We start from the raw sequence: 22,051 nt of genomic DNA on the forward strand, positions 1-22,051 counted from the left end.
TTCTTCTGGGGCTTGTGAGGACATAACTACAAAGAAGCAAACCACCAGGAAGACTGGAGTGAGCGCATGGCTCCACCACAAGGGGAGAATTTCCAGCTGTAGACACACCTCTTACATATCCATCCAGGACTATCTTCTGACCAGCAGGTATTCTGACATTCTTTTTCCCTTTCAACTTGACCTGGCCCACTTTGCCATTTTGTTGCTCAATGGTGTATCTGCGCAACAGGTTCTGGACTAGAGGTGAGTGTGGACATCGACTGTTGAGAAAAACACGACCATTACTGTTTGTGACACAAGACTTGAACAAATTATCTAGGGTGTTAGTGCCAATAAGTACTGGGATTTCAAGATTGAACTTGAAGTCGGGAATGACCAGTGCTAGAGTGGTGACCGCTTCAGCTTTTCCAGTGATATATTCAGGGAAACGCATGCTCACTTCAATATAGCCCAAATAAGGCACAGTCTGACCTCCAGCTCCTTCGACTTCAATGAGATTGTCCAGGGAGAGAATTGGATGGGATGACAAGTGAGCATCATAGAATGACTTGGACACAGTTGTCACCTGTGACCCTGAATCGAGAAGGGAGACGCAGGGGTTCCCTTCAATGACAATTTCAGCAGTGCATCTGGGACCTATAATACTAGGACTTAGATCATTGTCATTTGATGAAACACTGGAATGGGCTTGACTCTTGATTCTTTCTTCAGTTAATCCATTGGGACAATTCTTTCTGCAAAGGGCCCCAGTATGTCCCATTACTGAAACCCGACTCGGTTTAACGGCATTCCGTTTCTCTTTGTCCAGTCATCCTGTTTGGCTTTAAGCTCTTTGTACTTCTGGTCTACTAGGGCTTTGTTAATGGAGCCTTCACATAGTCTGGCTACATGGCCATCTTCTCCACATCTAAAGCAGAACCATGGCTTTGGAGGTTTACTTGTTACTTGCTGGACATTTATCTCTCCTTTAGCTGGCATGACTTTTGGGCTTTCTGCTAACTTAGGCTCACGTCCTTCTTTCTTTTTAGACTTGGATGTCAACTGCATTTGCAGGTCGGCCACTTGCTTTCTCAATGCCTCAGTCTCAGACAGGCAAGCTTGCAACACACCAGGGTCGCCATAAGCAGAGACATCAGTAGCAAACTGTGCATGACTCATAACCTTATGCTTTGAACCACCTATGTGTCGCTGCATCCTATCAAGTTTTGCAGCTCTTCTGTCTTCTTCAGTTCTGAGCAATAACAGCAACTCAGCAAAGTCAGGTGGTGTCTTTGTTTTAGACTCAAGCTGAAGAGTAAGTATCAGGGAATGATCCCAACACCCACGCTGGAATTGTTTCAGTAAGTGGCGATTTGCGGAGGACTGTTTTACTCCCTCCCGCCTGACAGCAGTGCTAAGGATGGTCTGCAGTCTCTGCAAGTAGTCAGAAGCCTTTTCACCAGTGTCCTGGTGAGTGTTTAAGAACCTGGCAAAGATTTCATCGCCATCCTCCACCAGCCCATAAGCGGAATCAAGAAGTTTCACATAATCACGTGGAGGGGCAGTGGAACCAAGTTGCTTGACCACATCTGAGGCCGGTGGTAAGAGACTTTCAAGGATCCTCCTCCGCTGAACATCTGGAGGGAGAGAATCTTGTAGCAACAGGTCAACATGGAGGCACCATGTGTCAAAATCGGCTTCACCTGGGGGTTTGGGAACTTTGCCAGAGAAGGAACGCAGCCATTTTGAATGCGCTTGTACTGCAGAAGCCTCATTTTTAATGACATGTTCAACGACTATGCGTTGCACCTCAGGTGGGTTTAATTCATCAGAAGTAAGTGAATTCAATGCAGACTTTGGAGTCTTTCTCCTCCCTACTGGGTCAGATTTTCTCTCTGAATTAGGCATGATAGCCTTCATATTTGATCTTTTAGACTGCAATTTCGTTTTGTGTCTTTGCAGGATGGATGTGCTCTGGTCAGAAGATGTCGCATCTGAACCACTCTCATCACTACTGGTCGCACTTGCATCTAGTGAAGGATGTTCAGCTTGGGCATGTGACTGCTTAAGTGGGGCTAACACTTTGACACTATCTACATGCCAGATAACTGTGGGGTCTCGCACATTTTTAATCTCCAGAGGGAAATCAGGCTCCATGAGTGCAACAGGAGTGTGTGTATCGAACTCTACTACTGCAGTAGACTGCCCTGACTGTACAGTACTGGGGGCCACTCTCACTACTTTCACCACAACTCCATATTTTTCAAGAGTTTCGGCAATTTCATCATCAGTGTCTGTATCGGTAATGCCTAAAACACACACGGTACATTCTGCTTTGACATTGTAGCATTTCTCAATATCTGAATAACTCATTTTTTCCCAAAGCACTTTGCAAAATTTGTACAGGAAATGATTATAAAATAAAACTCTGTTCAATCAAATAACTTGTGCTCAGGCTGTAATTATCCTCCTGGCTGGCTCGCCACAAAAAGGGTCGATGTAACACGGCAACAGTTGTCAGCACAAAATTAAGTGTTACAATACTCAGAATATGCTTTAGAATAGGGCTAGGTTCGACTCTCAGGAGGATAAAAATGAATTTTAGGCCAAAAGGTGTGAAACAGCTAGCAGCCAGCACATTTATTGCACAGAAGACACAAAAAAACAACAAGTGCCAGTGACCAGAATAATACTTTGTTGTATAGTCCCAGTACAATAATCAGAAATGGGAAAATTCCATTATTCAGTCTGGGTTGTGCGTAACTGGTCCAAGAAACAAATAAAACAAAATAGAAGAAATAAGAAGATTAAAAGAAAATGTCCGAAAGTTCTCCTGGGTTCTTCTCAAAGTCAGTGTGTAGTGTAAAAATGTATCTATAAGGCCTTTTTTTCCTACTACCCGGGTAGTGTGTGTATAAAGTAACAGCTTAGCTGAAATCAAATGAATCCCGCGATGGAAACGGGTCCGAGTTGAATGTCCGCAGGTCCTTCACCGAATCACAGGGTCTGGCTCGCCATAGATCGCATAACTCACACAGTTGTCACAGGATGGAATCGGGCAACAAAAAAACAGTCAGAGTTCGCAGAAATAAAGTCTCTCAGTTAACATCAGTCGGAAATCCTTTTGAACCACAAACACACTCGTGCGTACCAGCAACGAACAGTCTTCTTCTATTAGTCTCTGTGTGTAAGCCAACCAACTCATATAGCGACCCCTTCAGGCAAACTATGGTACTACATAGAACTGTGTTAAATTCTAGGGGGTTACACATTACTCCTTTAAAGGAGTTTTAAAGGATTTTTCACCCAAAAATGAACATTTGCCCATGATTTTCTCAGCCAAAGTGTATGATATTCTTCTTTCAGATGAATACAATTGGAGTTATATTTTAAAAAGTCCTTCCAAGCTTTATAAATGGCATTGAATGGCTGCTCAGAACGCTAAACCAGGGTAAGTAAATCCTGGGCTAATTTTCATTTTTGCGAGAACTATCCATTTAGAAAGTAACTAATTGTTTTACTCAGTTAGTTTTTAAGAAATGATATGTCTTGTGTTACTTTTGCATTACTTTTTTCACCTTGGTTGGGCTTTTATAACAAATGTTTTTAAAAAAAATACTATTTTTGGGCAAATGTAAAGACCATTTCACACCAAAATTGACATAAGCAGCCTCAGAATGAAAGAAATGAAAATTCACACATACAGTAAAGGGCGCAGCTCAAACAAACCTTTTAGCTGTGCTGCCATTCTGAATCATAGAAGAATAGGATGCAGGGGGAAAAAAGTTTAACACTTACTTCAATAAAAACAATTTTTGCTTATGTTTGAATTGGATCTCCGAAGGTCAGCAGCAAGACATTGGTTAATAATGTATGATTAAATTCATAAACACATTTGTTTTATATAATTATTGGATATTGACTGATTATATTCCTTTTGAAGATTAATTAATCTTTTTTGTGCAAGTGAGATTGGTAAATGTGCGCTCGCATTTAGCCTAGAACTACAATGTGTATGTTTGTACACAACGCCTCAGCATTTACGTGGGGACAGGAGAGCTACCAGTGAATAAATGAGTAACTTACTTGTTACTTGAAAAAGTAACTCCGATTATTTTGTTGTAAAATATGTTGTGAAAGTAATGTGTTACTTTACTAGTTACTTGAAAAAGTAATCTGATTACATAAGTTACGCGTTAAACTCAACACTAATCGCCAGTGTGTGAAACTGCATATTTATAAATTATCACACGCACCTTACAATTCATATAGACTTGATAACAATCACCTAAATCAAGATGTCACCTCACAAGTTTCTGTGAGTATGCATTACACCATTGATGGTAAAATATTACAATTATCTTCACAGGACTAGAAAATAGCTGCAGACATGTGCTAACACGGTTTTAAGAATATCAGTCTCACATGCAGAGACTGTCTGTCTCCCTTGAGAGCTGATTAATGCTGTTGGCCCCAGGCAGCTCAGCAGAAAGCTGACAGAGCAACCCAGAAATGCAGAAAAGGGAAGAGTGCGACAAGCGTAAAGAAATTAGAAAACAAACTGCAGATGAGCAAGAGTGTGAGATGAGCATAAAAAAACTAAAAGCACAGTGAGACGAGTATAACGACACAAGAATAACCATAGTAGACTAGAAAAACACCACTGTTTTGAGACATAAGACACACCACAGCAGATTGGGAGCGTGAGATGGGAGTAAAGATAAAATAATATATAAGATATGATGCAGCCGAGATTAGGTGAGTGAGACAGGAGGAAATACATTATTTAAAAAGACAAACTACAATTGATCAGCAGAGAGAAGGGTGCAAAGAAATCATAAAACAAAGCTAGAGATTTAGACGGGTGTAAATATATTGTGAAACTAAAGTACAATAAAAAGGAGAGTGAAATCAGTGTAAAGGTATACAATGAAGAAGAGTAAGACAGGAGCAAAAACAGAGCAGAGTCAGTGAGACAGGTGTAAAGCAGTAAGACAAACTGAATCAGATCAGGAGAGAGAGACGGGTACAAAGACATCATAAAACAAACTCCAGCAGAAAGGGAGAGTTAGACAGGTGCAAAAACCTTATAAACGACAGGAGGATAAGATAAAGAAATTACAAGACAAACTACAACCAAGCAGGAGAAGGAGACGGGTTTAAAGATATCAAAATCATTGCAAAACAGGAGAGCGATATGAGTGTGAAGACATAAACAGCCGGAGAGCAGGAGATTGAGACAGTTTTAAAGACATAAGAGACACCACATCAGTGTGTTTACCGTGTTGCTACCTTGGCAGCTTTAGGACTGACAACCGTTTTGTCCTGTGTCAGCCTCTGTAGCTTCTGTGCGTGAGCGATGGGTCATTGCAATTTACAACTTCACCACTAGATGCCGCTAAAATTCACATTGCACCTTTAAATTATATAAATATAAAAGATACAGAGGTATTTTTGCCCATATCTTAAATATTTGGGGCATTCTAAATGCACTTTAACAAGCTACCATTGATCAGGAGAAGAGAGGGGTATAAAGATTTCGTAAAAACGAAGCATAGTGAGAAAGCCTGTGAATAATACAAGATTGCTTGCAACCATCATTTGTTTTGTAAACATATGCTTGCATGTGTCTCTCACCTTTCCTGCTGTCTGGCGACAGCGATAGAGCCCGTGTCAGAGCTTGCGCGTTGGTGTGTTGACACAAGCACTTGTGATCGGGCCATGCCACTCTGTGATTGGCTACTGAAAGGCACCATCCTGTGCTCTGGTGACTCAGGCAGCTGACCCAGGTTATGATGGGAACGACTCTTCATCCTGGGGTTGGAGGTGCTGCCGAACCCCGGGTAGGGTGGTTCTGGTGGGACCGAGACCCGACCCGATGAACTCTTGCTGAGGGACATTTCAGAGTATGACATCCTCTTATAGATTTCGGGGTCAGTGCTCGGGGACAGACTAACTGCACCCATCCCATCAGAGTATTGCAGACTGCTCAGAGGAGAGTTCTCTGCAGCAAAAAAACAACAGAAGATGGTAAAAAAAAACCATGCAAAGTGCAACAGTTAAAGCCATGTTTCAGCTTGCATGCCATTTTTGACTTCTACAACACCAAGAAAGGTTCTACATTATGGCTTGTATTGACCCTATAGAACATTTTCAGCTCTGAGACCTTTTGGAACACTTCCATATTTTCCCAATTTTTCCTTATTTGCCATTTCTCATTTTGTTTAATTACGAGGAGTTTAACACTACAAATCTGAATAAAGTTATTTTCGTTTTATGTAAATACTGAAATAATTATTGGAAGTCCTGAAGTGTTAGTCTTGTTAGTCTTTAAAATGAAGCTGTCATCATCTAAATTCTAGAACAGAAAAAAGACTTGTTCTTCAAAAATGTCACATGATTTCAGCAGTTTGGCACGCGATCCAAATCCTGAATCGATACACTGATTCATAACGGTTAGAATCTTTGTTTTGAAATCGGCCCATCACTATAGAAGTCGTTTTTCCGTTTTTTGTGCACAAAAACTATTCTCGTTGCCTTTTATGGGTCTTGAGAGAGGAAATTACATTGTTGTAAATTAAGGCCTGTCTGAGCCATCAGATTTCAACAAAAATATCTTCATTTGTGTTCTGAAGATGAACGGAGACCTTACGGGTTTCAAAAGACATTAGAGTAAGTTATTAATAACTGAATTTTCATTTTTGGGTTAACTAACCGTTTAAGTGCCATACATATGCTATAAGATCTAGACTGCCATCCAAAAGTATATATATTTATTATTTATTCAAGTTTTGGAAAGATCAATTTAATGCATTCTTGATTAATAAAAGTATTTAATCAACTAAAAATAAATACATCTTACTGACTAGAAATATGAATACTATACAAAAAATTTGGAAATTAATTATAAATGTATTCATAAAAAATAAAAAAAATAAATGCAATGTTTAAATTGTAATGAAAAAGCACTAGCCAACTGCTAAAAAATCCATTGGACAGTACACACATGGGAGCAGTCAATGAATGTATCAAATAAATTACATTCAAGGTCAAAACTACTCATTTTGTAAAATGTATATGGAAATATTGTGTGAAAACTACAGAATATCCACCTTTCTTGCAGACAAATACACAAATTTAATCTACATTTATGATATTCACAATGTATTCCTGCTCTTTTACAGATACACAAAGTTAAAAATGACATGCAATATTTGCTTTCTGTTTTCATTTTTGTTTGCTCTTGTTTTCTCACCCAGGTCCTGTAGTTCTTGGTTGTTCTGTCTGGCTTTCATGTGCAGGTGGAATTTGTACTGGGCCGAGCACAGGTGCAGCAGATACTGACAGGTCTTCTGACTGTCTGTCTGAAACTGATGTTTGATTCCGTCTGAAGTGTTCTGCAAGCAAATCTTCTTTTTCTGCCGTAGAGAAACACATGAGGGGTGTGACTCTTGACACTCCAAATAAATGATTCCATGCAAAACAGCCTGAAGCTGAACTTCTTTGGCTTTTTTTCTGGGAACTCCGATATGGCTGTGTGATTTCCACCAAGTGTAAACATCTTACCGTGAAAGAGATCTTCTTGGTATCCCTCCAGGGGAACCTTAACACGGGGGTTCGATTTCCATTCAGGACCTCGAAGATGAGGACACCCTTGGAGTAAATGCCCAGCATGATGCCAGTCAGGGATCTCTTCTCGGGAAGCACACGATGGAAGTGAACACCATATTCTGGCAGTCTCTGGCACACCTTTACAGTACAGAGAAATTACGAGACAGATCTAATCACAAGCAGACTACAACAACAGCTGTTAGGAACAGAGATCAAGCACAATCTAAATAAGTCAGTTTATTCACAATTATTGACTTTACTGTACTTATCTCATGAAAAAAACGAAAGAAAAAAACTATTCATGTCTGTGAATGAGTTCAACCAGGTTGCAAGAACAACTTTCTGTAATCAAGAGTATTTGAGGGAAAACAGATTGCAGCAATCTATGTTTATTCCAGTCAATTACAGAAGGCTGGCCAATCAGTAGGCTCTGCCTAGAACCACATTGCATGACTTTTTTGTTTCTCATTTTGTTCCTGACCTTGAGGAACTCAAGCTCGGCCTCCTGCTCCGAAGCGTTGTAGTACGAGCTGTGGAGTTTGGGTAGCTCTTCTTTAATGGTGGTCTGATCGATCTTATCCAGAACTGAAGCGGGGAGGTAGTGTTCCGTCCGGAAATATGTCTTTCCGTGGAGCTGATGGAACATGAAGGGAAAAGTTTTTTTTGTTTTTTTTATGGCGATGCAATAGAAGATCCATTATAAGTTCCTCAAACAATCTTATTTAGGCGTATAATTTTTACAAAAAATCATATTTTTGAGTTACAAAACAGTTGAGTGGTAATGGAATGGAATATGGAGAGTTAGATAAATAAATAGCGCAAATTTTAAAATATTTTGTGAAAAAATATTTCTTTCTTTTTTCCCCCCATGTTGTTGTTACCTCAGTTTGATAGTCCCCAAACTCCGCCTGCAGTGCCAGAGACGCCAAGATCATGGAATTTTCCAGGTCACAGCGTACCCGCTCCTCTAGGATATCCTTCCGCAGCTGCAAGTAGTACTGGTGTTTCGTCATTGTGTGTCTATGTAAATTAAAAAGGTCAATTTTTTAAAACAAATTATTTGGCTTTAATGGGTAATACATTTATTGATGTATAAACATTCAAATTTAATAAATACATTTGTTGATGCATAATCATTAAAAGGATTGGGGTCAGTAATATAACAATCAATCAACAGTATTTTTATATTGTTACAATGTTACAGTTACAAATAATAAATAATAATAATTTAAAATAATATATTAAAATAAGTAACTCATAATAATAAATAATAATTTACAATATCACTGTTTTTTTTTGTATTACTGTATATTTGATCAAATAAATCCTAATAGTCATAATGTTTGGCTTGCACAATGTCTACACAAATATATGTGTTGTTTTACTATTTTAAACTATTTTCTTAACCCCGTTACAGTGAGAAAAATATGTTTCTGAGAACCACTACATAAATCACTTCATATTTTCTTTGAAGTGGCCTAACAGTGGGAACATGCTTCCTCACAGAGTTCTAGAGTGAAATAAAAAAATAGGAAGATAAAGCATTTGGCTTTCTAGATACATTTTTGATAGTACAGACTGAATGCAAATTTTATTTTTACAGACTGCATGTAAAATGTATTGCCAAAAGTATTGGGACACCCCCTCCCCCTCCAAATCATTGAATTCAGGAGTTCCCGTCACTTTCATGGCCACATATGTATAAAATCAAGCACCTAGGACAAATATGTGTGAAAGAAAGGGTCGCTCTCAGGAGCTCAGTGGATTCAGGCGTGGTACTGCGATAGGTTGCCACCTGTGCAATAAGTCCATTTGTGAACTTTCCTCACTAGTCACTACCAAAAAAATTAAACGGTCAGCTGTTAATGGTATTATTTAAAAAAGTGAACTCAGCCACAATATGTTAGCCCATGTAAAAATCACAGATCGGGGTCAGCGCATGCTGAGGTACACAGAGCTCAGAAGTCGTCGACTTTCTTCAGAGTCAATAGCTACAGATCTCCAAACTATGTGTGGCTTTCAGATTAGCTCAAGAACAGCGTGTAAAGAGCTTCATGGAATGGGTTTCCATGGATGAGCAGCTGCATCCAAGCCTTACATCAAGTGCAATGCAAAGCGTTGGATGCAGTGGTGTAAAGCACGTCGCCACTGGACACCAGAACAGTGGAGACGCGTTCTCTGGAGTGACCAATTACACTTCTCTGTCAGGCAATCCGATGGTCGGGTCTGGGTTTCGCGGTTGCCAGGAGAATGGTATATGCCTGACTGCATTGTGCTAAGTGTAAAGTCGGGTTTAGGGGGATTATAGAGTGGGGTTGGGCTTGGCCCCTTAGTTCAAGTAAAAGGAACTCAATGCTTCAGCATACCAAGACACTTTGGACAATTTCATGCTCCCAACTTTGTGGGAACAGTTTGTTGATGTCCCCTTTCTGTTACAACATGACTGTGCACCAGTGCACAAAGCCAGGTCCATAAAGACATGGATGAGTGAGTTTGGTGTGGAGGAACTTGACTGGCCTCCACAGAGTCCTGACCTCAACCCGATAGCACACCTTTGGGATGAATTAGAGCGGAGAGCGCGAGCCAGGCCTTCTCGTCCAAAATCAGTGCCTGACCTCACAAACGCTCTTCTAGAAGAAGGGTAAAAAATCCCCATAAACACACTCCTAAACCTTGTGGAGAGACTTCCCATAAGAGTTGAAGCTGTTATTGCTGCAAAGGGTGGACAAACTCCATATTAAACCCTACAGATTAAGAATATAGGATGTCATTAAAGTTCATGTGCATGTAAAGGCGGGCATCCCAAAACTTTTAGCAATATTGTGTAGCTACTGATCAGCTAGCAAGTTACAATATTTTGGACCCTGATTGCAGTTGTTGTCATCCTCTGAGCTCTTACTGTATCAGACTGACATCATCCTGAAAGAACTTGATACGCAGAAACAGATTAAAATTGACATCCGTTTTCTTTTTCCTAGGGTCATCCTTCCAACCATCAGGTGCCACCTTTGAAAGTTTGGCATCAGGTTCGACAAAGTAGAACTCATCATCTAAAAAAAGAAAAAAGAAAATAAGAAAAACAAACAGATTATGCTAAAGGATTTAATACAGCATAACAAGCAATGCTTTTGGCTTGGGAGGCATGAGTCAGAGGACTTAATGAACCATCTGTGGACACAAACCACCCGTGTCCATTAGAGCCATAACTACAGGAGTCATGCAGGGGCAGCGTGTCAGGAAGAGAACAACAGAATGATTTATTCTGTCGTATTTACACACTTCATAATCAAATAACACTGTTCACCGGAACATGTACCAGTAACATGAGCTGTCCAGCCGACATTAAAGGGAGAATCTACCTAAATATAATTTGAAATTAAATTGAGGATTGATGAGATAGATACAAATACTGAGGAATACACACACACAGAAAAAAAAATATTTCTCTAAAAAATGTCCACCTATTTGTTTTAGACAGAAAGGTATACAAGAAAATAATGGAGGCAGAAAGGTAGGAAAAGGAATTTGATGATGCATTTAACAATAGTTTATTAAAACGTTTATAAATGTTATGCACCTTTAAGGTAGGCAAGGCTGAATAGATGGTGCTCCACCAGTCCAATGTGAGCTACAACCATGTCCAAAACGTCCTTACAGACCGCCTTCACATCACAACACAGCTCCAACTTCTGACCATTCAGTAAGACCACCCCGACCTTTCTCGGACTCTCCTCCACCTTCCCACGCTTGTTCTGTCAAAACATGCAAAAATTATAAATGCATACATACAGTATATACACAAACATGTAGCAGCATAAAGCAAAGCAGTTTCACTGTCTTACCATTATGGATGAAGGCACGCTTAAAACCACAGTTGGCTCACTGCCCATCCTCACAAACTCGGGGCCAAACAAATTCTAGAACACAAAATGTACTGATTTTTTTTCTTTCTTTTTTTTTCAAACGTTCCACAGAGACCTTAACACTAAAACAGGCAATGAGACTAACGAATCACATCAATTTTAATGTCTTTTTTGGGGCATAAGAAAATTTGTATAATTTTTTTAATCATTTATCAAAGCCTGGTCTGTCTCAAGTATGCTGGTCACATGATTTGCTTCAAGTTTTTAATGATCTATTAGTCAACCTGATCTAAATCCAACATGGCTGCCAGTGGTGGATGACATTTAGATTTGGAGGCGGGTAAATGTATATTAAACATACTTTTCTTTTGGAATTCTTTTTATAAAACTACTAATATTAATTGTGAACTTTTTCTTAAGGTTCTGAAGACATTTTTTTATTTATATGTTGTTCATGTTATTATTTGGCACGTATTGTATGTGACTCCTGAGTCACGTTGCCTGTTTAGGGTATAAAAAAAGGGTTAACCCTAATTTTAAACATCCTTGTATTTTGAGTTTTTTTATTTATTTTTATTTTTTTACAAATTATAAAAGTTACAGGTTAGAGGCCTCTGCATGAAAAATATAGTAGACATTGAGGCAGTATACAAAATAAATAAATTTCTAATTAATTTATCAAATTGTTTGCTGCAAATAAATTAAAAAAAAAGAACCTATTAAAAAAAACTGTCACTGCCCTTTGTAAGAATATATATAAAAATTGCCATACATACATTTAAATGGTTGTAATTTAAGAATGTTTTGGAATATTGACATAAGTATGGTCTTGTTTTCAAGTTATGGAAGTTTAAATTGACTGTAAATCAAATGTACTCTAAATATTATATTAAAAATATATATTTTACTAAATAATTTTTACTCTAAAATTACTATCAAATCAAAGTCATATGTCTAACCATAGACCGTAAAATTGTAAATTCGTAAATTCGTAAATCCGTAAATTCAATCAGAGTTCAGTTGCTGGATTTCTTTACCTTTACCTTTGGAGCAGTCATTCTAAAACCAGATAAATGAAATAAGGTCTCAGTAGAACGTTATTTAAAAGGTTATGGTATGAACAACACAAAGCAAAAGTAAAGTCAATCTGAATCCAGATGAACTGGATCAGGACATTATTCTGGATTATTCCCAATGTAAAATGAATGAAGTGAATTCGATCTGAATTCTGAAGCACTGTACTTTAGATTTGCGTGGATGGAGGCCTGTTTCCAAAGGACTGCTATGAATGGGTTCTGCCAGGTCCAGTATGGAGGTGCGGGTGTCTTCGCCGGGGTAGGCAGAGGCTCTGGACAGCCGGGCCTGGAGCCTGTGCAATTCTTCCTGACGCTGGATGAGAAGCTCTGTGCCCAATAGTTCATCCTGACCCGCCTCAAAAAGTCTGGACAAAGGCAAAACCACTCTGCTTATAAACAACCACACATACATTTTATATACACACATATATATTTTTTTTGTGTGTGTGTCTGTGTGTTCTGGTAAACCCTACATTATGGGGATAAAATGTCCCCAAAAAGATGCCAATATCAGAAAACCCAGTTTATAAATCATACCATGTGATGTTTTTTGAAAATGTACAAATGCAGAAAGTTTTGTGTGATGGGTATGTTTAGGGGTAGGATTGATGTAAGGGGATATAATCATTATGTCTTTGGAAAGTCCTCATAAAACATGAGAACACAAACGTGTGAGTAGGGTTAAGGTATTCTGTACGGAAGTCCTAAGAGGCCACGGATTGTTTTTTTTGTTTTTTTCTCATGATAAAATTTGTTGTGATCACGTCATAACAAAAGTTGTTTTCTCTTGATCATAACATAACAAAAGTAGTTTTCTGGTTATCATGACTCAATTTTCTTGTGATTGCGACATAAAAGTCATTCTCAAAGTATAGAACTGAATAAAACTAAGATAATAGGACAACTAACACGGAGCATGAAGTTTTATGCCAGCACAGTTGCATGCCATCTTATGGCAGAGCCAGCTGGTTGCCATGGGTGACCTATGGTGCGGCTCTGCGCCCTGGGCATCCTCGGGGAATAAATGACTCTGCCTCAAAACCTGCTCTACACAACAGCAGCATTTGGCAACCATCGCCAACTGACAACATCTACTCAAGGAAAGAACAGTGGTGGGTAGTTCATCTGGTTAACCAGCAGGGGGAGGAGTAGAACCACTGCCGCAATAAGAAACACATTAGGTGGAAGTATTTATGGTATTTGCACTGACTTTTGGGGGGTTGCCAGGGATAATAAAAGAAACTACAACAAAAGCGGCTGGAAGTTCACTGGAAAAGCTGTTAATAGGCAGAGAACAAGGGGAAACAGTGGGATATCAAAGTGCAAAGTATCTAACATAGACCTGTCTTACGATCATGACAGTGATGGTGACACATTTAAATGCTCACGCCTTCACTGCCAGAAAATCACTACTATTTAAAAAAAATTTCCATTTATTTACATGCAGCACACTTTATTTATAATCTAAATAACACACAGAGAGACATTAGAAGTTATATTACTGAGGCAGGCAGAATGACTTTAATGTTAAAGGGATAGTTTACTTAAAAATGACCATTTTGTCATCATTTACTCACCCTCAAGTTGTTCTGCTGAACACAAAAGGAAGATAATTTGAAGAATGTGAGTAACCAAACAGTATATGGACCTATGGAAGTCAATGGAGCCCCAACATTCTTCAAAATATTTTTATTCCAAGGAATAAATTGCAGGTTTTAAACAACTTAAGGGTGAATGAATGATAAAAGAATTGTCCTTTTTGGGTGAATTATCCCTTTAAGACAATATTTATTGCATACTTCCTCTTACGGCTGATTCATGAGCCTTTCAAATAGTGACAAAAACTTAAAATAAAAGTCAGTTTATGACCTTTCTTACAATATCTGTAAGGACAATTTCAAAACGTTATGGCTTAAACACACTTTTTACTCACTATTGAACACACTATCTACATGAAGACACATGTAGTTTACATAAAGTTAATTACAAAACCACACTAACCCAAACCTTATTCCTAAAAGTGAGAGAAAATATTTACATCACATGTCTGGGGATGTCCCCAAAGTGAGGTTTTGTGATGTTTAGATCATTTCTGGGGACAATTTGTCACACTCACACACACACAGTGCTTCAGTTCATGTAACCAGAGCTAAACTTGAACAGGACGAGAGGAAATGAACTCAGGAAGGGTTTAGATTATCATTAACTTGGGCCTGGGTCTACAATCACAACAGAACTGAAAAAGGGGTCAGTACAGATGATTGATCAACACACACCAGGAAACATCAGGGAAGGGGAGAGAGGGAGAGAGGGAGAGAGGGAGAGAGGAGAGAGAGAGAGAGAGAGAGAGAGAGAGAGAGAGAGAGAGAGAGAGAGAGAGAGAGAGAGAGAGAGAGAGAGAGAGAGAGAGAGAGACAATACCTGTGTCTCTGTGCACTGCTGAGCGAAACGGCGTCATGCTCTGACAGGCCGACCTGAGAGCTGAACCGCCTCAAATCTTCTGGCTTCTTAGCTGTTTGATTACAGAAGAAAGTTGTGAAACTAATGCATGTGAAGTATGTGCCTTTCACAGTGCAGTAATATGCAAATCAAAACATTTAGTATGTCCCTTAAATGAACCGCAGTGCCATCAATGAGTTGATTCAGATTACATCCACCCACACTGATCTCAACTGTTGAAATGCCCACAGCACTAAGATGTTATGACTCACACTGCATTCATAACAATGGTAGTATGGCTCAGATGATGGCTCTTATGGATGAACACCATGAATATGACGAACAGGAAAAAAAATGAATGATGAAAATTAATCTTATTTTATTATTTTTAATATTGCAACATTAATTAACTCTTTCCCAGTCAAACACAGAATTTTCTGTTATTTGTGAGATAAACTTCCCGGCCAAAAACGGAATGTTCCGTGTTTCCGTATTTACACTGTCAGGCGTTAGGGGGTGCTATTACACATCTTCTGAATGAGTACTGAATCTCCTGATCAAAACACACGTAAGACGCAGTAAAACAAACGATCGTATGTAAGCAGATGCATATGTAAAATAACATGATAATCAACATTAAACATATAAATCAAAACTATGTTATTGACTGAAATCTGGACCCAGGACAGGCTAAAGGACTGTGTAAGCATTAGGAGTGTTGATGGACTCGATGTACTCCATCTGTGTTTGATCATCGCTCTAATTCTGATCTGGATACAGTGTTTTAAAAACCCATATTCAAGTGTTGATAAAAAAATAATGCATGAAGGCATGCAATTTTTTTTTGTTTAAAAGAAGAGGGTCAGCTCTTTCTTTTGATATATTGCATGCTCAGACAGTCATAAAATATTCTATGGGCTACTACATTTTTGTGAAAATGGTCAAAAATCCTGGCAGTGGCTGGCAACCTTTTTTTAAATACTGGCAGGGAAAGAGTTAATGTTTCTTACTTAAATGTAGAAAAAAAATACCACAAACCAATATAAAAGCAATAATCATAGCATACATAAAATTATATATATATAAATAAAAAATTATAGTCACTAAGAAAGAAATCTGGACACCATGGTAATAAGAATGTGAGAGGGACTTAAATTGTCATGGAAATAATCTCATAATATAAAAAAACTACAAAATTTACTTATTTTTTTGAATATTGGTTCAATTCAGAAATCATTTATATGCCTGTTGTGCATAAAAAAATGTTTTTAAAAAATTGCCAGAGATTGATGAGGTCATCAGTACAACCTTGTCTGTAGTCGGGGTCTGATGATGTCACTGAGGGGCTTTCGCTGGAGGAGCTGTAGTCACTGTGGTATCTTCTGTGAGTATGCAGGGGATCTGAAAATGGAAATTCACGAAAAAAGAAAACAAAGCCCATTACAATTCAAATTCTTGTAAATTCCATTATGTAAGAATGTTGCACTGCACATTCAAATACTAGAGTTAGCCTGTCGATTCCAGCTTATTTCATGAGAAAATCAGGGACGTCCTGCCCTCACCTTGTCTTTTATAATTAAAAAGAGCATGTATTGTTTTGCAAACCATTCTTGTAACACTTGCAACACTTCTCATGTCCAGATAAAAAACTAATTCCAGAAACTGCTTCTATGTCCCAATAACCAAATGAAACCGAATAATGACCCTAATATTCTCAGACATGGACTGTTATAATCATAATAAACGCAGATGCTGCTGTAAACTGTTACAGATTTTTTCCATCATCATGAACACTGATGGGAGTTCAGAAATGTGATGAGGGAGTGTCTAAAGAGCTTCCAAATATTCATTCAGTAATCGTGTTGGCTTTTGGTATGAAAATGCATGTAAATCATGTTCTTACATGTCGGGGGGAGGTCGAAGTGTAATGGTTAGAGAGTCAGATTTGTAACAGTCAGACTTCCTAATACCGGCAGGGAAAATGTAGAAGGGGAGTGAATGAACAGTGCTCTTTTCCACCCTCAAAACCCACGACTGAGGTGCCCTTAAGCAAGGCACCTAACCCTCAAACGCTCCTCGGGCGACACAGCAAATGGCTGCCCACCGCTCTGGGTGTGTGTGTCTTCACTACTCACTGCTCCCAATGTGTGTGTACTAAATTGGCTAGGTTAAATGCAGGACAAATTCAGAGTATGGGTTACCATCGGGGCTTGAAATTAACTTTTTGGCTCACAAACTAGTATGGCTAAAGGTTTTCCAAAGTTATTTGCCACACAATTTCGACATCGATACCATGGGGAGAAACTGCGATAATATTAAAAAATATCTGCATGGCATAGTTTGGTAGCAGCTATATTGGACACACACTATTATACCGACTGTGTTTATGTGTCGTAAATACTCGCCAATACTGGGATTAGGGCTGTGCGATATTGAAGAAAAATGCGATATGCAGTATCTTGTTAAATAATGCGATATTCAATATACGATATGATATTACAATTAGTGTGTAAAATCTATTTAAATTATATATATTTTTTAAATTAAAAAGTGTTTAAAGTTTTAAAAAATATTTTAAAATATTTAAAAACCATTTGTGTCTCACAGTCTTTCTGGGAAAATAAAGCATCGCTACAACTTCTGAAAGTGACCAGCAGTGTTTAAGCAAACGTGTGTGTGTGTGTGTGTGTGTGTGTGTGTGTGTGTGTGTGTGTGTGTGTGTGTGTGTGTGTGTGTGTGTGAGACTGCAAATTATTGCGTTTAATAACTTGTTTTAACATCGAGCAAGTCACAGTCATGTGCCAAGTCGATTCTCTGCTCTATGCGTCAACCTGTAACTTAAAATTTTATTAAAATCATTCAGATATTGCATGCCGTTGCGATATGCATATTGTGATATGTACATTTGAGATATTTCTATAATTTCTATATATTGCACACACACTGTAAACATTTTTTTTTGTTTTTTGTTGGTTTAACTTAAAAAAGTAAGTAACCTGGTTGCCTTCAAATTTTGAGTTTGAGTTGATACAATGAAGGAAATGTGTTTAATAAATAGAAACTCAAAATATTTTTCTATCTGAACCACATAAAAAACGTAATAAATCATGAAAATAGCACTATTTGGCATATTTCACTGCATCATCAGAAATAAAACACACACAATAACCCAATATGCTTACAAAATCTTTTAATAATATTTTAATAAAGGTTGTCGAATCTCAAAAAAATGTTCATTGTATTAACTAAATTTTTATTATAATGAACTCAAAATTAAGGCAACCAGGTAACTTTTTTTCTAAATAATTTTTAACAGTGCAGCATTTCGACACTATTTGTGTGTATTTGACTGGTTAAGCGCAATTTAGTAGTGAGAGGTGGCTTTATGTGCACACGTCAGAAATGAGTCAAATTATGCGCAATACGTCCCAGATTGAACACCAACAGTATTCATCCGGGTGGGGAAAAAAACAAGTGAGTGAGGGGAGGCGGGTTTGTGTGTCAACTCGCAGCTGGTATCGTGTATCTATTCTGTGGAAAATTACAATATATCAAATATTTCAGTATCAATATGTAACGGAAAAAAAATGATAACAGTACATTGCACTTAGTTTATTATTTCAGATGCCTGTATAAAAGACTACAATTTAAAACTGCATTATATATAAAATTCAAAGCCAAACCAGCTAGAGTGACTACGTTACTGCTGAAATCCACCAGCCGTGTTAATGTTAATGCCTTCACGTCATGTTACGCGTCATGTTTTATGATATCAAAGGACCAGCAGTAAAGTTAAAGGCCTTCTGGTAAATTACCAACAGCAAATCACAGCTTGCTTTTATCAATATGGCCTGGATTACAGTGTGGCTTTGAATTGAGACTGAAAAACACTGAAAAAGGTTTACAATGTACAGCACAACATCAGATCACTAATCCAGTAAAGTACTACAGCAGAACTATTAATACTCCACTGCAGATCCTCAAACGCACTGAGGAACTGTATGAATGAACAACATATGGCAGTCATTTTATCTGTCAGAAAGCTCAGTTTTCAAACAAGAGACTTTTACAATTAAAGACCCAAGGCCTCAAACCTGATAAAACCACTCTAGGCTGACCCAATAAATGTTAATGTTGGCCGTGGACTAAAAAGTGTCTGAACTGAGGAACCAGTTTAATACTGATCACCAAAACATCAAAAAAAAAAAAAATTAAATTGAGTTTTTAATTGAACTTTATAGCAGGGACGTGCAGTACAAGCTGCAGATGCTCTGTATATCCCCAAGCCGCTCACTGATTAATATTAATTGATTAATATTAACACTAAATATTACTATAAATGCCCTTTTTTGAGGGTTATCAAAGCTCACGATAAAAGTCTCTCACAACGTACGTAACTGTGTCCATCATTTTTTTTAATTTGCCAAACAACTGTGATTTTCGTCATATCTGCCAGTAATGGAGAGTTTCGGGTAAGCAGATCCGCAGCAGCTTTGCCGTCTACGCTCTGTTGTAATGTATTGTCATCATTGTCCCACGTTCTCATTGGTTTGCTGGCATATGGGGGATCAAATGCGCAGGGAAAGCTGTCGACCAATAACTTACCCAAGAGGAAAAATGTGCTGTTGCTGCCAGATCTCGATCAATAAAAATCATATTGCATTTGATACAAAACGAACTAGACTAAATCAAGTGGAAAAAAGTAAGAAAAACTATTAGTATTTCACTTTCCCACTTTTATTTTTTACAAAAACATATAAATTGTTAAAGACAGAAATACTTTAACTTTCTGAGGTTGTTAATTGATAGTCTATGTGTTTGTTAAAGCCATTTGTTTGCATTATTTGAACTTTTTTTTAAATTATACTTATTTACTGTACTTATATTTGTATAATTATATTTTACTTAGATTTTTTTTACTAACATCCTAATATTTTTTCTATTATACCTTTTTAATTCTTAATTAAAAAGATTATATTGTTGTTAAGCTGAATTTTCATTTCTGGCTATACATTTTTATTCAATCATTTAATTCTTAATTAATTAATTATTTGTATTTAGTTGACTAAGAAATCAATAGTCCCTGTCTGCGTGTTCTCAGTCAAATTATTCCCCAGTTTGCATTTCCAGACCAAGCTCAGGTAGGAAACTCTGAATCACTGACTCAGCTTTCTCAGCTTTACTCTGTTTATGTGCTTGTGCATTACGACACTATCTAAACTATGACTGAAACATGACATGCTACACCTCTGTGTACTATTTGACAAGTCTGTCAAGAACCAGAAAATCAAGTCCAAGCACTTTAGTTTCTCAATGCTGCATATTTAGCATGAACAGAATTCCTGAAGGATTTCTCAAGTCAGGAGTTTCGGAAAGGCAGAGTTCAAAACTCACAAGAACAATGAAGTCTTCGTCTCATGCTCTTCTCAGTAAACAATTAGTTCAACCTTGACTGAAACTTTGAAACAATGACAAATATGTAAAGCATCAAACAGTTCCACATAAAGAGACTGGCAAAAATGCTACTGATCATCTTTCTCCGAAACGCAGAAAGAGGTGTAAACTGTTGGATAAATTCAGTAACCCGACCAATAACTTAAATGAAACCACCTGCTCATGGAGGAAATAGACAAATAAACAGCATTCCTGACCTGGACCATCACTGGGTGTTTATAAGCTCTGCAGTTATTTTGCAAGAGGTGAGGATGCACAAAGTTAAATACAACAAACCAGAAGAAACAGGAACAATAACAATGTCAAAATGCATAATTCATTAGAAAAATGTAATAACAGAAAAATCTATACCAAATAATTATACTAACTAAAAAATAAAAACCTAAATAAAATAAAACATATATATACATACATACATACATACACACATGGATTTTATTTATTTATAGGAGACATGCTGTTTTCATGCATGCAATTTTCCTCAACAGTGGACACATTTTACTGTACTGTAAAACAGTGATTATTGTACAATAATTTATTGAACAGTGCAACATTAATAGGATGCATTAAAAGGAGCTCAAATGTCACTGCAAAAAAGCCCACAAAAAAATCTATGAATTGGTCCTAAAATAGGCTAAAAAAACTGAAAATGTTGCTTTTAAATCACTTTTTTTATGTAAAATAACCTGCCAGAGTTGGATGTAACTAGTTAATAAGTAATTAGTTACTATAATTGGATTACTTCTCCCTTGAAAAAGTAAAGTAAGGGATTACTTAATTAGTAATTTAATTACTTACTTCTGACGTAATTGAACAAAATACTGGGCATAGACTGTAGAGTGATTATATATATATACACATATACACACACACACACACACACACACACACACACACACACACACACACACACTCACACACACTCACACACACACACACACACACACACACACACATATATATAAAACAATAGTGAAATTATCAAATTAACATCAACATTTTAAGTCTAACCCTAAAACGCATGTTTTTATGTATCCTCACATTTGTAATACTTTGGTCAGTTAATAAAAATAGCCTAATTTATGTAGTTTCATATTATTTATTTGAATGAATTAAAACAAGCTGTTTGAATGTCTATTCGAGAATCACTTCATTAGTTGAGGTTGATAGAGGATTTAGAAAGTATTTAGTAATACATTTTTGGAGAAAGTAATTTGTAATCCAATTACACTATTAAAGATGTAACTAGTAATTACTTTTTTAGAGTAACTTACCCAACACTGTAACCTGGCATGTTATTTTGTGAGATTCAGCCCGCAATGATTGTCTACAAAAAGGGAGGAAGCTCTGGCAACCCCTTAAAAAAAAAAAAAAAAAAACTATACACACAAACACAAACCAAGACAAACTCGCTAAACAAAAACACATAAAACAGACACCCATACACATTCTACTTTGACTATAGGAAATGCTGCCCACACAGTGTAGTTATCAGAGCCTGGTGGGAGTTTGGCAGCCTGTTAAGTGAGTCACTCGCTCACAAACACACACCGTATCATCAAACTGGCCCATGATAACAACCACAGCACTGTAGGTGTGACAGCACATCTGCTAAAAGCCTCTGAAGGC

The 22,051-nt window shown here is 37.5% G+C and overlaps 1 protein-coding gene across 7 annotated transcripts in view; it reads right to left on the reverse strand.

Annotated features, from left to right (window-relative positions):
- The window catches only part of ptpn13 (protein tyrosine phosphatase non-receptor type 13), a 117,533-nt gene that overhangs the window by 34,246 nt on the left and 61,236 nt on the right, over positions 1–22,051 (reverse strand). For all 7 annotated transcript variants that reach the window (XM_067424273.1, XM_067424270.1, XM_067424275.1 and 4 more), the window contains exons 8-18: positions 16,277–16,369; positions 14,951–15,041; positions 12,696–12,894; positions 11,433–11,507; positions 11,168–11,342; positions 10,490–10,640; positions 8,472–8,610; positions 8,072–8,224; positions 7,546–7,728; positions 7,235–7,397; positions 5,617–5,983 (exon numbers count right to left, since the gene is read on the reverse strand). In XM_067424273.1, the coding sequence (XP_067280374.1) occupies positions 5,617–5,983; positions 7,235–7,397; positions 7,546–7,728; positions 8,072–8,224; positions 8,472–8,610; positions 10,490–10,640; positions 11,168–11,342; positions 11,433–11,507; positions 12,696–12,894; positions 14,951–15,041; positions 16,277–16,369 (1,789 nt within the window). The remainder of the gene's footprint in view (positions 1–5,616; positions 5,984–7,234; positions 7,398–7,545; positions 7,729–8,071; positions 8,225–8,471; positions 8,611–10,489; positions 10,641–11,167; positions 11,343–11,432; positions 11,508–12,695; positions 12,895–14,950; positions 15,042–16,276; positions 16,370–22,051) is intronic.

Source organism: Pseudorasbora parva, chromosome 18 (genome assembly GCF_024679245.1).
Source record: "Pseudorasbora parva isolate DD20220531a chromosome 18, ASM2467924v1, whole genome shotgun sequence".
Lineage (NCBI taxonomy): Eukaryota > Metazoa > Chordata > Actinopteri > Cypriniformes > Gobionidae > Pseudorasbora > Pseudorasbora parva.